The sequence below is a fragment of the Bos taurus genome, chromosome 4 (genome assembly GCF_002263795.3).
Source record: "Bos taurus isolate L1 Dominette 01449 registration number 42190680 breed Hereford chromosome 4, ARS-UCD2.0, whole genome shotgun sequence".
NCBI classification, from domain to species: domain Eukaryota; kingdom Metazoa; phylum Chordata; class Mammalia; order Artiodactyla; family Bovidae; genus Bos; species Bos taurus.
The window spans coordinates 98,627,157-98,640,891 of NC_037331.1; the positions used below are offsets into that span (position 1 = coordinate 98,627,157).

General features: G+C 39.8%; 1 protein-coding gene across 16 annotated transcripts in view; it reads left to right on the forward strand.

Annotated features, from left to right (window-relative positions):
- CALD1 (caldesmon 1) overlaps positions 1-13,735 on the forward strand; it is a 231,553-nt gene that overhangs the window by 177,589 nt on the left and 40,229 nt on the right. For all 16 annotated transcript variants that reach the window (XM_024990452.1, XM_024990454.1, XM_024990451.2 and 13 more), the window contains 1 exon segment: positions 12,246-12,392. In XM_024990452.1, the coding sequence (XP_024846220.1) occupies positions 12,246-12,392 (147 nt within the window).

Consider the following 13,735-nt stretch of genomic DNA (forward strand, 5'->3'; position numbering starts at 1 on the left):
CTAAGACTCATCTAAAATGAGTTCGTGTATTCACATTTGAAGATGGCAATGCAAATTTCTGCTTCTAGGAGATTGTTTTTGACTGTGAAAAGAATCTGCTTGATTATATATCTGTGGTCAGATGTAGTTGCATCCAAATTGGCCTTTGGGTGGGGTTTTACCTGCACCCTGCTCTCAGGTAGTTTTTTTTTTTTCAATCAGTTGTATATCCACGTTCAGACCTACATGGGAGAGAAAGAACTGGCAAGATGTAGCATTACCAGTCATAGATACCTGGGTCTTATGAATTATTTTATCACGTTTTATTTGAAAATAAATTACCTAGGCCCGAGGTTTATTGACCACATCTATTATGCACATTAAAACAAGATTGTCCTTACATAGATACATCAGGAAACAGCCTCAAGTCAGATTTTACTTTTGACTGATAGCATTTTAAAAAGTCTAAGTTTATTAATGATCATATTTTATTTAAGATTCTTACTAGACAAAGAATCCTAGGTTGAGGATGAAGAAAAAGTAATGTTTATGAAAACACAAGTAATAATTAGGTTTATCCCCCAGCCACATTTTATACCAGTTGAGTTTCAAATTCAAGTTAAGAGAGGAAAGTTTGGTTGCTTTATTTTAATTATCTTACTAGCCACTTAAACATTTCTCTTACTCCTTGTCATTCATTTCAAATCAAAGCTTAACTTGAATTATCAAGTGAGAAGTAAAATATATCTTCTCCATCATCAACCTTCTCTTTCCATAACTACACTTTCTAAACATTTATAAATTAAAACTAAACTGTATCTGACCAAGCTTATTGTTTGAATAGGGTGGGATCGTGGGAGTGGTGCAAATTCAGTCCTGTTTGTGACAGAATAAATAGAGTTTACTTTATCTCAGGAAACTGCCATGGAATTATCCCTCCAAAATCCGTGTTTAATAGATTTGACAGAAGCATTGTTCTTTTAAAAAATGTGAAAAAATAGCAATTCAAAAAGAAATAAATCCCGATTCTATTCATTTTATTTCTACTGAATATCACCAACCATCTGTGGAGTTTTAAAAAAACATGGCACCCACTGGATAAAAAATTAGACATTTATCTCATCCAAACTAGAATCTCAAGAAATGTTTGGGAAACCTATGTCTCATCTGTCATTATAAACTACAGGTATTTATATAAATATAGATGAATCTCAGAAGCATACTACTGGGTAAAAGAAACTAATCACAGGATTCATACAGTATGATTATATAAAGTTCTAAGAAGGCAAAACTGAAAACCGAATTGTTTAGGGGAATATCTGTTGGGGTAAAACTACAAAGAAAAGCAAGAAAATAATTAAAATAGGAAAAAATCAGGCTAAAGGTTACTTGGAGGCCTTGAAAAAGAGAGGTGGATGGGATTGAAGAAGAGCATGTAAGGCGCTCCCGGGTGCTGGTGTGATTTAAGCTGGGTAGAAGGCACATGCTATTGTTTCGTTATTTTTCTTTTAAGTGGTCATGTACTTACACTCATTCATAGGTAAAATAGACTTCATGCTAAACATCTTTTTAATTTAAAATACCGATCCCAAACAACTAGAGTTCATTTTTTAAAACTTGCCTGTGACTATGTGTATCAATTCAGAAGTGAGTCTCTAAGCTTAGGAATCTGCCAGAGCAGGACCCTTCTGAGAACTGTGTTCATATAAGCCCTTAGCCATAGAAACCTGAGTCACAATTGGAACTCCCTGTACTCCCCGATACATGATCAATCAGACCCGGTCTATTTATCTGACAGGACGTCACAGTTACGATTCTAAGAACCAGCCTGCTCCAAGAGTGTGAGGAGGCAAGTGGAGAGATCTTTCTCCCACTGCCTGATGGTTGTTTCTTTCTAATGTGTTCTGCAACAAATGTTGCCCCATCATGGTCTGTGGTTATAGAAACTCCTGTGATTATGGCCGTCACCAGTATATAAAGCATATGGTAGACTGGTGATGATGACTTGTGGTGACAACATATATAAGAACCCTGAAGTGTGCAAGCACACAGTGTCTTACTACTGAGAACCGAAATATATGGCTGGTTTGCAAACTTAGTAATTCTCATATGTGTGTGTATGAGGAGATGGAGTGGGACATACCTTTCTTCCTAAGTAAACTTCTTCAGAGTATCATATCCCCTTGCATGCCAGCACTCCCACAAAAGGCATACCCTGACATAGCAATGAATCCTACAGTGAAATTCAGCATATTTTTACCTTCATTACCAGGAAAAAAAAAAAAAATATATATATGTATATATACACACACACATTCTAAATGAGAGGGGCTTTCTTTCATTTTGGCCTGCATTAATTACTAATAGACCAATTGACTATTGGCTATTAATTCATTTCTAAACATATTCTGACCTGAAAATACTTTTATTTTCTTGATTTTTTTCCTCCACTGTAATTTTCAGTGCCTTTCTTTTAAGGAATCCAAGGAAAAACATTCAGAATTGGACCTCATGTGCATTAAATGAAGCCACAACATTTTACAGATACCACATATAAACAAAATCATATTTAAGAGCCTGGAATGTATCTATAAACCTCTTTTTAACTTTCAAATACACAATAAATCTGTAGAGCAAATATGACTCATTTCAGTAGCTCAGGATTTTTCCCTCCTGATCACAGCATTGCCCGAAATTTTACTGAAAACATTTGAGCAAGAATCGCTTGCATTTCATATTATGAAAAAAAAAATCACTGGGGTTTTTTGGTACATGGAAAACAATACTGAAAATATGTATGAATCATTCTGCCTCCTAATAGCTGATGAGTATATTTTCAGCCCAAAGGAGGTTTTAGCTCTAAGTTGGATCCCATTGTAAAACCCAGGTCAAGACAGTGACATTGTCAGAACCAAGAATGATGGAAATCAAAGAAATGTAATTAAGAAGTTGGCCTTTGTGGCTAAACCCCAGGCTGTCTTCCTCCTGAGTCTGGCCCACGTGGGGAATGTACAGCTGCGGAAAACTGGGGGCAAGATCACGTTTGGGGTTGAGTATCTCAGTTACCACCTGGAATCTTTTTCAGCCAGCACCACCTTCTATCAGATGACTCCTTGCATGAAAGCAGAGTTATGGAGGGATACAGGGAGATGAAAGCTGAACTTGGGGTTCAGCTAAGTGTCTACTGGTCTGCAACTCACTGTGAATCCACAAATGATGAGCTACTGGTAGAAGTCCTTCTTTCAGGTAGCGAATTTATTTGTTCTGTTGGAATTTTAGTTGCAACATTCTCTTTTTGAAGTAGAAGAATGTGGCAGAAACAATCAAGGGACAGAGAGACTTGGAAATTTTGATCTGAATGAGCTCTCTTTAAGTCTTTTGTACACAGGCCTCATTTTAGTGCCTTGAGCCTTTTGTTTTCCCCGAGGTTTTTGTCACTTAATCAGTGGGTCTGCATGTGTGCTTACCAAGAACAAGGAATACTAAAGGATGGAAAAGGACTTGAAGGGGATAAGTCCAAGTCTGTTCAGTGGCATTCTGGTAATCTTCTATATACCAGTGGTTCTCCAGCAATGAAATTACTGAGAGAGTCCCAAGTTTATATCCACACCAAGTGTTTTCTGTAGTCTGATAAATAATTTTTTAAGGTATGAAAAACTGTTCTCCAAATATGTATTAATATACTGCTTTATAAAATACAGATTCCTTTCTATACAGTGTTGAATTTATAGGCACTTTATAAGACATTTTTAATAGATAACAAATGTATAAGCAATTGCCATAATATTTTATTTTTTCTTGATATTTTAAAGGGATTCATATTTCTCAAGTGTTACTAACTACTGCTATAAGATATGGAAAATTAAATCTTTTCTGTAGTGCTCTTAAACTTTTAATAAAATCAGCCCTCTCATAAAAATAGTTATTATTTTTTCTTGTTCTATTTTTAAACACAGTTTCCTGATAAGAGATCTTGTTAATAAAATGTTATTGCCAGAATTTTTACTTGAAAGTTTAAGGATTGTGTACTAGATTTCAAATCAGAAAACAGCCAAAAAAAAAAAAATTTTTTTTAAGAAAAAAATCAAAGGAGATTGAGGGTAATATTCTTCTAACTATGGAGAACATGGGGTTAAAAAAAAACTCTAAACTGTAGATGAAATCATAAAAAGAATTTTGCCAGTGTTGAGCAAGTCTTGAGAAGTGTTTGTTGGAGAAGATGGGATTCAGGGGACGTTGGGGCAGGCTGACAGCTAGTGGCTTGCTCCAGTATCTGACTGTGGAAGTCTCTGCCACTTCCTCTTTCATCTAGTATACATTTAGACCCTAGCCCAGCCAAATGTAAAGACGCTGAGTCCTCAGTGGTTTCATTATTCGCCATGTCTGCAAAACTTTTATTTATTTGAACTTTCTATCTAAAAGGCACAGCTCGTAACATGATTACCGTGTTACTTGAATACACTGAGGCAATAGAAGTCTGGTGGTAAAGACTTAAAAAGTCTTTGGTGTGAAAGCCACAGCATTCCAAGAGAGTTTTCCCAGTGCATAGATCTGTTTTTTCTTATAATATAACACCAGGATATTTAGGCAGTGGTTCTGGGAATGGAAGAAAAGCCAGTCCTTTCTGCTTTTTTCATACCACTGACACAATCAAATAACATCATGTCATTACTATTGACTTTTGAGATTGGTCAACACTTATTCCGGAGAAGGCACCCCACTCCAGTACTCTTGCCTGGAAAATCCCATGGATGGAGGAGCCTGGTGGGCTACACAGTCCATGGGATCGCTAAGAGTCGGACAAGACTGAGCGACTTCACTTTCATTTTTCACTCTCATGCATTGGAGAAGGAAATGGCAACCCACTCCAGTGTTCTTGCCTGGAGAATCCCAGGGACGGTGGAGCCTGGTGGGCTGCCGTCTATGGGGTCGCACAGAGTCGGACACGACTGAAGTGACTTAGCAGCAGCAGCAGCAACACTTATTCATACACACACACACACAAGATCGTCTCTCTCCCAGACATCTGATGTGCCATTTTGCTGCCCTCAGCACTTGCCTTCCTGTGGTAAGATCAATCACGCCTTTCTCCAAGTGTTCTCTAAAACATGAGGAAAGGCAGTTACTCAGTAACAAAGTGTAATGCTCCAGAGTAAACCTGCTTACACCTAGGCTGGGTGGGAAAGTCATGGATTCTGGTTAATTGAACATTTCATTTAATAAGAGGTGCTTTACATATCACTTGAGATTTTGTTATTGTTGTTCAGTTGCTAAGTTGAGTCCAACCCCATGGACTGCATTTGCAACCCCATGGACTGCATTCCCCAGTCTTCCCTGTCCTTCACTATCTCCCAGAGTTTGCTCAAACTCATGTCCAGTGAGTCAGTGATGCTATCTAACCATCTCATCCTCAGCTGGCCTCTTCTCCTTTTGCCTTCAATCTTTTCCAGCATCAGGGTCTTTTCCCATGAGTTGGCACTTCACATCAGGTGGCCAAAGTATTAGAACTTCAGCTTCAGCATCAGTCCTTCCAGTGAATATTCAAGGTTGATTTCCTTTAGGATTTACTGGCTTGATCTCCTTGCTTTTCAAGGGACTCTTGAGTCTTCTCCAGCACCACAATTCAAAAGCATCAATTCTTCAGTCCTCAGCCTTCTTTATAGTCCAACTCTCACATCCGTACATGACTACTGGAAAAATCATAGCTTTGACTATATAGAATTTTGTTGGTAAAGTGATGTCTCTGCTTTTTAATATGCTGCCTAGGTTGGTCATACCTTTCCTTCAAAGGAGCAAGTATCTTTTAATACCATGGCTGTACTCACCATCCACAGTGATTTTGGAGTCCAAGAAAATAAAAATCTGTCACTGTTTCCACTTTTTCCCCTTCTAGTTGCCATGAAGTGGTGGGACTGGATGCTGTGATGTTAGTTTTTCAAATGTTGAGTTTTAAGCCAGCTTTTTCACTCTCCTTTTTCACCATTATCAAATGATCATTTGGGATTACTTGTTTTTAAATAAAATGCATTTGATTAAAACTTTAATAAACATATTTAATCTTTCTCAGATGATTCAGAGGAAACCCACTGCTTGTGAATCATCTGGGAACATCAATTATCTTTGTAGCGTAGGATACAGTAGACTGGTTACTGCCAGCATCTGCTGAAGTTTCACAGAAAGAACAAATGGATTGTTATGCTTTCATTGCAACCCACTGGGTGGTTAGGTGTGATTTTTACTGGTCAGCAGCATCTCAATACATGTAAATGTGGTGTGTGGAAAATCAGAAATGTTAACATTTTGTCTTTAACCAAAGCCTAAAGCAGTTGTGCTATCATGTGGGTGTATTAAGGATGCTGTGTTCTCATCTGTCTTTTTGAGTAAGTTTTTATTATGGTGAAATTAACACTCACACGTGACATACCTTTTTGGAGGGCAGTTTGTCAATGTGTATCAAAAAGCCTTTAAATGAGCATACTCCTAAACTCAAAAATTCTAACTTTTGAGAATATTTGCTAGATAAGTAATTGAACAAGTGGTAAAAGTATATCTGTAGTGAGGTCGGTCCTTTGCAGCATTGTTTATAAGAACATAAATTTGGAAAAAGCTTAAATGCCCATCAGTAGAAAACTGGTTAAATAGATTATAGTACACCATATACATATATTTACTACATACATCCAGTCAAAGAATACTGTGTTGCTGTTGAAAATTATATTTTGCTAATGTGTTAAAATAGTAATAAATAAGGTAAATTAGAGAAATTGTTTCTAAAATAATGTATATATCATGATCCAACTTGGTTAAAAATTAAAATGTCTATGCATGCATAGTTCTTCCCTGGTGGCTCAGATGGTAAAGAATCTCCCTGCAATGTAGGAGACCTGGGTTCGATCCCTGGGTCAGGAAGATTCTCTGGAGAAGGGAATGACAACCCAACCCATTCCAGTATTCTTGCCTGGAGAATGCCACGGACAGAGGAGCCTGGTGGGCTACAGTCCATGGGGTCGCAAAGAGTTGGACATGACTGAGAAACTAACACTTTCATGTAAAGATAGGAGAAGTTCTGGTAGGTTGCATTGAATATTGATCATATTCATATCTGAGGGGTGTGATTAGGAAACTGATTTTTACTTTCTCTTTTATACATTTTTAAATGTCTGGTTTAAGAAAACAATAAATGCATGTTACTTTTGGAGCCAGAAAAAAATTTAACAATTAAGTTTTCTCAATTTTGAAAGAAAAGTAATAAATCTGTGGTAGTAGTATGAAGGGTAGTTGTCATGGGAGAAGCCTGAAAGCTAAGCAGCCACTGTGTGCTCTGACCTTGGAAAGCTGGTGTAGGGAGGCTCACTTTCAAAGAATTTCCACACATATCAAGTCATTTGGCATGGACACAATTTCACGTATAAAGTCAACTGATATGTCATTGAGCCAGCAACTGGGCACATTCTGATTCAAAATACCATGAAATCATTTGTCTCCTTTTTTGTTTTTAACTTTGAAAACAATTTTAACATGTTTCTTTATTAATAGCCATATGTATTAAATAGATAACTAATGAGAACCTACTATAGAGCACAGGGGAAAAAGGAAGGTACAATCTGTAGGACATAAATGAAGCTAACCTTAAAAATACATCCCAATACACATTGCTATGCTGTGCTGTGCTTAAGTTACTCAGTCATGTCTGACTCTTTGCAACTCCATGAACTGTAGCCCGCCAGGCTCCTGCGCCCATGGGATACTCCAGGCAAGAATACTGCAGTAGGTTGCCATGCCCTCCTCCAGGGGATCTTCCCAACCTAAGGACTGAACCCAGGTCTCCCACATTGCAGGTGATTCCTTACCATCTGAGCCACTGGAAAGCCCATGAATACTAGAGTGGGTAGCCTATCCTTTCTTCAGGGAGTCTTCCCAACCCAGAAATCAAACCAGGGTCTCCTGCTTTACAGGTAGATTCTAAACCAGCTGAACTACCAGGGAAGCCCCAATACACTTAGGTACAGACAAATACTGTTTGATTCCACTTATATAAGAGATCTAGAATAGTCAAGTTCATAGCATCAGAAAGTACACTGGTAGATGCCAGGGGCCGGGGGTGAGGGGATGGGAAGGGAGAATTGGGAATTAGTGTTTAATGGGGACAGAGTTTCCGTTTAGGAAGGTGAAACATTCAGGAGATGGATAATGGTGAGAGTTACACGACACTGTGGATATACTTAGTGCCACTGAACTAACTGTACAGTTAAATACGGTTAAAATAGTACATTTTATATTATATTTTACCACAACAAAAAACATTAAAAATAAATAAATGTCCTCAAAAATCTAGCTCTGGCAATTGTGTGTCCTAAACAAGACTCTACCGATGGAATGTAATGGTAAATTGTAAGCAAATAGGAAAAGGGGTACATCAAGGCTGTATATTGTCACCCTGCTTATTTAACTTCTATGCAGAGTACATCATGAGAAACGGCTGGGGTGGAAAAAGCACAAGCTGGAATCAAGATTGCTGGGAGAAATATCAATAACCTCAGATACACAGATGACACCACCCTTATGGGAGAAAGTGAAAAGGAACTAAAGAGCCTCTTGATGAAAGTGAAAGAGGAAAGTGAAAAAATTGGCTTAAAGCTGAACATTCAGAAAACTAAGATCATGGCATCTGGTCCCATCACTTCATGGCAAATAGATGGGGAAACAGTGGAAACAGTGGCTGACTTTATTTTTCTGGGCTCCAGAATCACTGCAGATGGTGATTGCAACCATGAAATTAAAAGATGCTTACTCCTTGGAAGGAAAGTTATGACCAACCTAGATGGCATAGTCAGAGAAGGCAATGGCACCCCACTCCAGTACTCTTGCCTGGAAAATCCCATGGATGGAGGAGCCTGGTGGGCTGTAGTCCATGGGGTCGCTGGAAGTCGGACACGACTGAGCGACTTCCCTTTCGCTTTTTACTTTCATTCATTGAAGAAGGAAATGGCAACCCACTCCAGCGTTCTTGCCTGGAGAATCCCAAGGATGGGGGAGCCTGGTGGGCTTCCGTCTCTGGGGTCGCACAGAGTCGGACACGACTGAAGCAACTTAGCAGCAGCAGCAACAGGCAGCATATTGAAAAGCAGAGACATTACTTTGCCAACAAAGGTCCGTCTAGTCAAGGCTATGGTTTTTCCAGTGGTCATGTATGGATGTGAGAGTTGGACTATAAAGAAAGCTGAGCACCAAAGAATTGATGCTTTTGAACTGTGGTGTTGGAGAAGACTCTTGAGAGTCCCCTGGACTGCAAGGAGATCCAACCAGTCCATCCTAAAGGACATTAGTCCTGGAAGGGACTGATGTTGAAGCTGAAACTCCAATACTTTGGCCACCTGATATGAAGAGTTGACTCATTTGAAAAGACCCTGATGCTGGGAAAGATTGAGGGCAGGAGAAGAAGGGGACAACAGAGGATGAGATGGTTGGATGGCATCACCAACACAATGGACATGGGTTTGGGTGGACTCCAGGAGTTGGTGGTGGACAGGGAGGCCTGGCGTGCTGCGGTTCATGGGGTCACAAAGAGTCGGACACGACTAAGCGACCTAACTGAACTGAACTGAAGCCGTATGAAGTAAGAAGAGACAGTGGAGATGATCTGGTTGTTCAAGGTCGCTCCTCCAATGAGGATTCTGAGATGAAGGAAGACTGAGTGTGACCTGGCCAAGACAGATGGCAGATCTAGGTGGTGTCAGAACTAAAAGCCAACAGCCTCCACCATGAAGCTCATTGGGTGCGTGGGAGGAGACAGTAACATCTCAAATTGTTCAAGTGTAATGGGAAATTAAGGGCTTCAAATGAGATTCCATTTTTAGGAGATGGGAGAGTTTTGTTTCTGGCATTAAGTGTCCCATATGGAGCTTTTATGTGACTTGCTTGTCTTGGAAAAGGAAGGCCCCAAGTAATAGCCAAGACCTCATGGCTGAACCAGAGATGTAGAAAGGCAAATTAAGACTTTCTGTTTGATTAGCTTGGGAAGCCATCATTAAGGACTCGTTCTCCCTGCTGTGGTTAAAGTTGTCTATTGAGAAATAAGCCAAAGGAATATGAAGCCAAGAATCTGAAGACTGAAGCCAAACCACTGGGAAGGGCTTTTGACTGCAAGCTACAATGTGATTGAATTAGAAAAGAACATGTGAATCTTGTCATGCTGTCACCTCGAATTCAACAAGTCTAAAATTGAACTCATCTTTCCTCACAAAGCAGCTCCTCCACTGCACTTTCCTATTAACAACAAAATACTACACTGTAGCTTGCCTTACCACAACACAACCATGATTTCTTTTGATTATCACCCACTTCCAGACAAGGCAGTGTAACGCAGGTTAATCAAAGAGCTGCAAGCTAGGGAGAGACCAGTTGTAGAAACCAGGTTTTCTGAATATTAATCTAGTTATCCTTTAACTGTACCACACTACCCTTCCCTCCATATTTGTGGAAATAAACCAGTCAGCTTTATAGAATTACTAAGTGACAGTTTATTTATATTGGCATTTGAATTTTGCACACCAGCACATTTTAGCAAGTATGAAGTCAGAGTTTCTTAAGTAGCAAAGAGCAAACCAACCAACTTTCAGAACTGTTCATCTTATTTTGTTAAGATACCTAGGTCCAAAAACATTCATAGCATTTGTATTATTGAAGTCAAAAGATAAAGTACTGGATCTAAAAATACCTAGTTTGTAAACCCAACAGGAGCAAACTTCATCTGCCCTGTTAGGTTTGTTTTGTTGGTATAAATTGTATGATTTCATTTGTAAATTATTTTAGCTTAGTCATGATTGATAGGCATGTCATGTTTACATATCTGCATTTCTATTTGTAGATATGTAAGTAACACTGTTAAAAAAAAAAAAAAAAAGCACGTGAACTCCAATGTAAAAAGCAGTCTGGTGCACAACGCAGCTGCATCCCAACCCATGGAACCATCAGGTCACCCAGCACTGCCGTGCCTTCGCAGCGCTCTGTATCTCAGCCATAGCCCTCCCTCCAGAACATCCAGGCTACCCATGTAGGCCTTCTCCTTTTGAGTCTGGGCATCTGCTGCACTCCAGCTCCAACTCATCACTTGGGAATAAATATTAGAGGAAACATATCTAACTAGTGATTCCGATTGTATAACTTCCCTAAATAGCTCTTTGCTTCAGATTAATCCAGGAAGCTAAATATCACATATGCCTGTGAAACCCTCTCCGCCTCTTCTACTTGCTGTTCTTGCTGCTGTTGTTCAGTCTCTAAGTCGTGTCGGACTCTTTGTGATCCCATGGAGTGCAGCACGCCTTAGCCCACAGGTTCTATCTAAATACACACCTGTAGGCTCCCGTGAGGTGCCCCAGTGTGAGGGTGGTGGGACACTAAGGCAGTTTTAGAACAAAGGAGGGGGCCATCGAGGGCACTGCCAGTGGCTCAGTGATAGAGAATCCACCTGCAATGCAGGAGACATAAGAGACGCAGGTCAGATCCCTGGGTCAGGAAGGTCCCCTGGAGGAGGAGATGGCAGTCCACTCCAGTGTTCTGGCCTGGAGAACCCCATGGACAAAGGAGCCTTGCAGGTTGCAGTCCGTGCGGTCACAAAGAGTCGGTCACAATGAGCACACACACATATCCATAGAGGGCCCTGCCCTGAGTGTGAAGCCTCTTCTCAGTTGTCAATGAGACCTTTTTTCTTCCATGAAAAGGAACTACAAGGGAAAAAATAAATCCAAGCAAAGAGGATATCCTGCTTTGGTTTTTAGTTAGCTATTTGGCTTGTTAATGCCAGATTCCTGGCTTGGTAACATAACTTGATTCTTTTCTGACCTTTGTGAAAATGTATCCACAAATAATTGCTACAACATGCTGAATCTTTTCGATGAGTGTTTTGATTACTTTCAGTTCAATTCTTTGGATTTCTGCTTCTAAATCTTTACTAATCATCAGCTTAGTAAAGAAATCTAAATAAGCTAACCCACAGTCTTCAAAGGCAGTTGCTGTTGTATAAATTTTTTCAGTCTAAGCTGTTATTTGATCATTGTCAATTATCCTCTGTAGCTATTGGACTAATGCTTTTCAGATATTTAAAAGTTTAAAAACTCATCAGATCAGGTCTCTAAATGTTAAGAAACAGAACCGTCCTCTTAGAACTCTGTGGTTCAGTAAGTAGTCACGTTCAGGGTCGATCCTGCCAAGAAGCTGGTAATGATGGTTGGCATTTGGCTAAAGAGGTGGTGTTTTCAATGTTGCAGAATCGCCTACCAGCGGAATGACGATGACGAGGAAGAGGCCGCCCGGGAACGGCGCCGCCGCGCCCGACAGGAAAGGCTGCGGCAGAAGCAAGAGGAAGAAGCCTTGGGGCAGGTGACCGACCAGGTGGAGGTCAACACCCAGAACAGGTACTGTCCTCTTCGGAAGGGCACATTTCTCAATCGCTTCTTAGCCAGTCTGTTGAAAGAAATGTATTGGCGAAGCACTCCCTTCTCAGCCCAACTCAATCTCTTTCACTCTCTCTAGCTTGTTTAATTCTTGTGCGGCCATTATTGGCAACTCACCAGACTGGACAGTTGATCTGATTTAGACATCAGGACACCAGTACTCCTTTCTTCTCACCCCCTATCCCATCCCCTAAACAAACCCCAATTGAAGGATATTTTCTTTGTAATCTAGTAAAATTTTTATTTACTAAAAATCACGGGTCATATTCTTAAATAAGGAAAACTATTTACATTCATTCTTTAAGGTATTGTTATCTGTTCTGAACTAAAGATATATTAGTTTAATAGTCCTCTGCATCTACCAGTAGCAGAGAGAATACTTCAATTTTAAAAGTAGGCATGAATTGCAGATGTCTTATTCTTCCTAATATACACCCTAACCCAGTATTCTCTGTTCTCGGTAATATTCTGCAAGGTGCAGAATCCTGTTTGATTTAATGTAGTTATTCAAAGAAGCTTATGAGTTTAGTACTGCATTTTTCCCTATACCAGTCCTGGTGGAAATCAGGAAAGTTGAGATCTCTTAGTAATAAGTTCAATTTCTTATAACAAGTGTGTGTTAGTTGCTCAGTCGTGTCTGACTCTTTGCGACCCTGTGGACTGTGCCCGCCAGGCTCCTCTATTCATGGCATTCTCCAGGCAAGAATACTGGAGTGGGTTGCCATTCCCTTCTCCAGGGGATCTTCCTGACCCAGGGTCTCCTGCATTGCAGGCAGATTCTTTACCATCTGAACCATCAGGGAAGCCCTCGCTTCTTCTAAAGGGACTTTTAAAAGTTCACACATACAAGGTCACATGGTGCATTATGCTAATAGTTAGTATATGTCATGTATATGCTCCAAGGTACAGAAAAGATGAGGATGTTTGAGGGGGAATGGAGCAAAAGATAATTTGATTTTAAAATTATGGAATGGTTACATATAATGAAATCATCATATAAGATCTTTTATGTGGTTTTGGTTTTAGATTCTCTTATTTTGTGCATATTGGGAGGAAACTGTATTTGATCTACATTCCCCTTCATTCAATCTACATAGAAAATTCTGAAGGGAAAGAGTTCTGACCTCTTTAACGTGAATTTCAGTGGGTGCACAGAAGGTTTCTGAAGGCAGTCGCGAAAATGCTGGCAGGATGACTCAATCAGGAAGCTTCTTGGTTAGGTGGACAAACAGACCTCATCCCTCAGTAAGTACCTCCTAATTAGGGAGGGTGTATAGCCAAGAGGTTGAGGTTTGTTCTTTGGG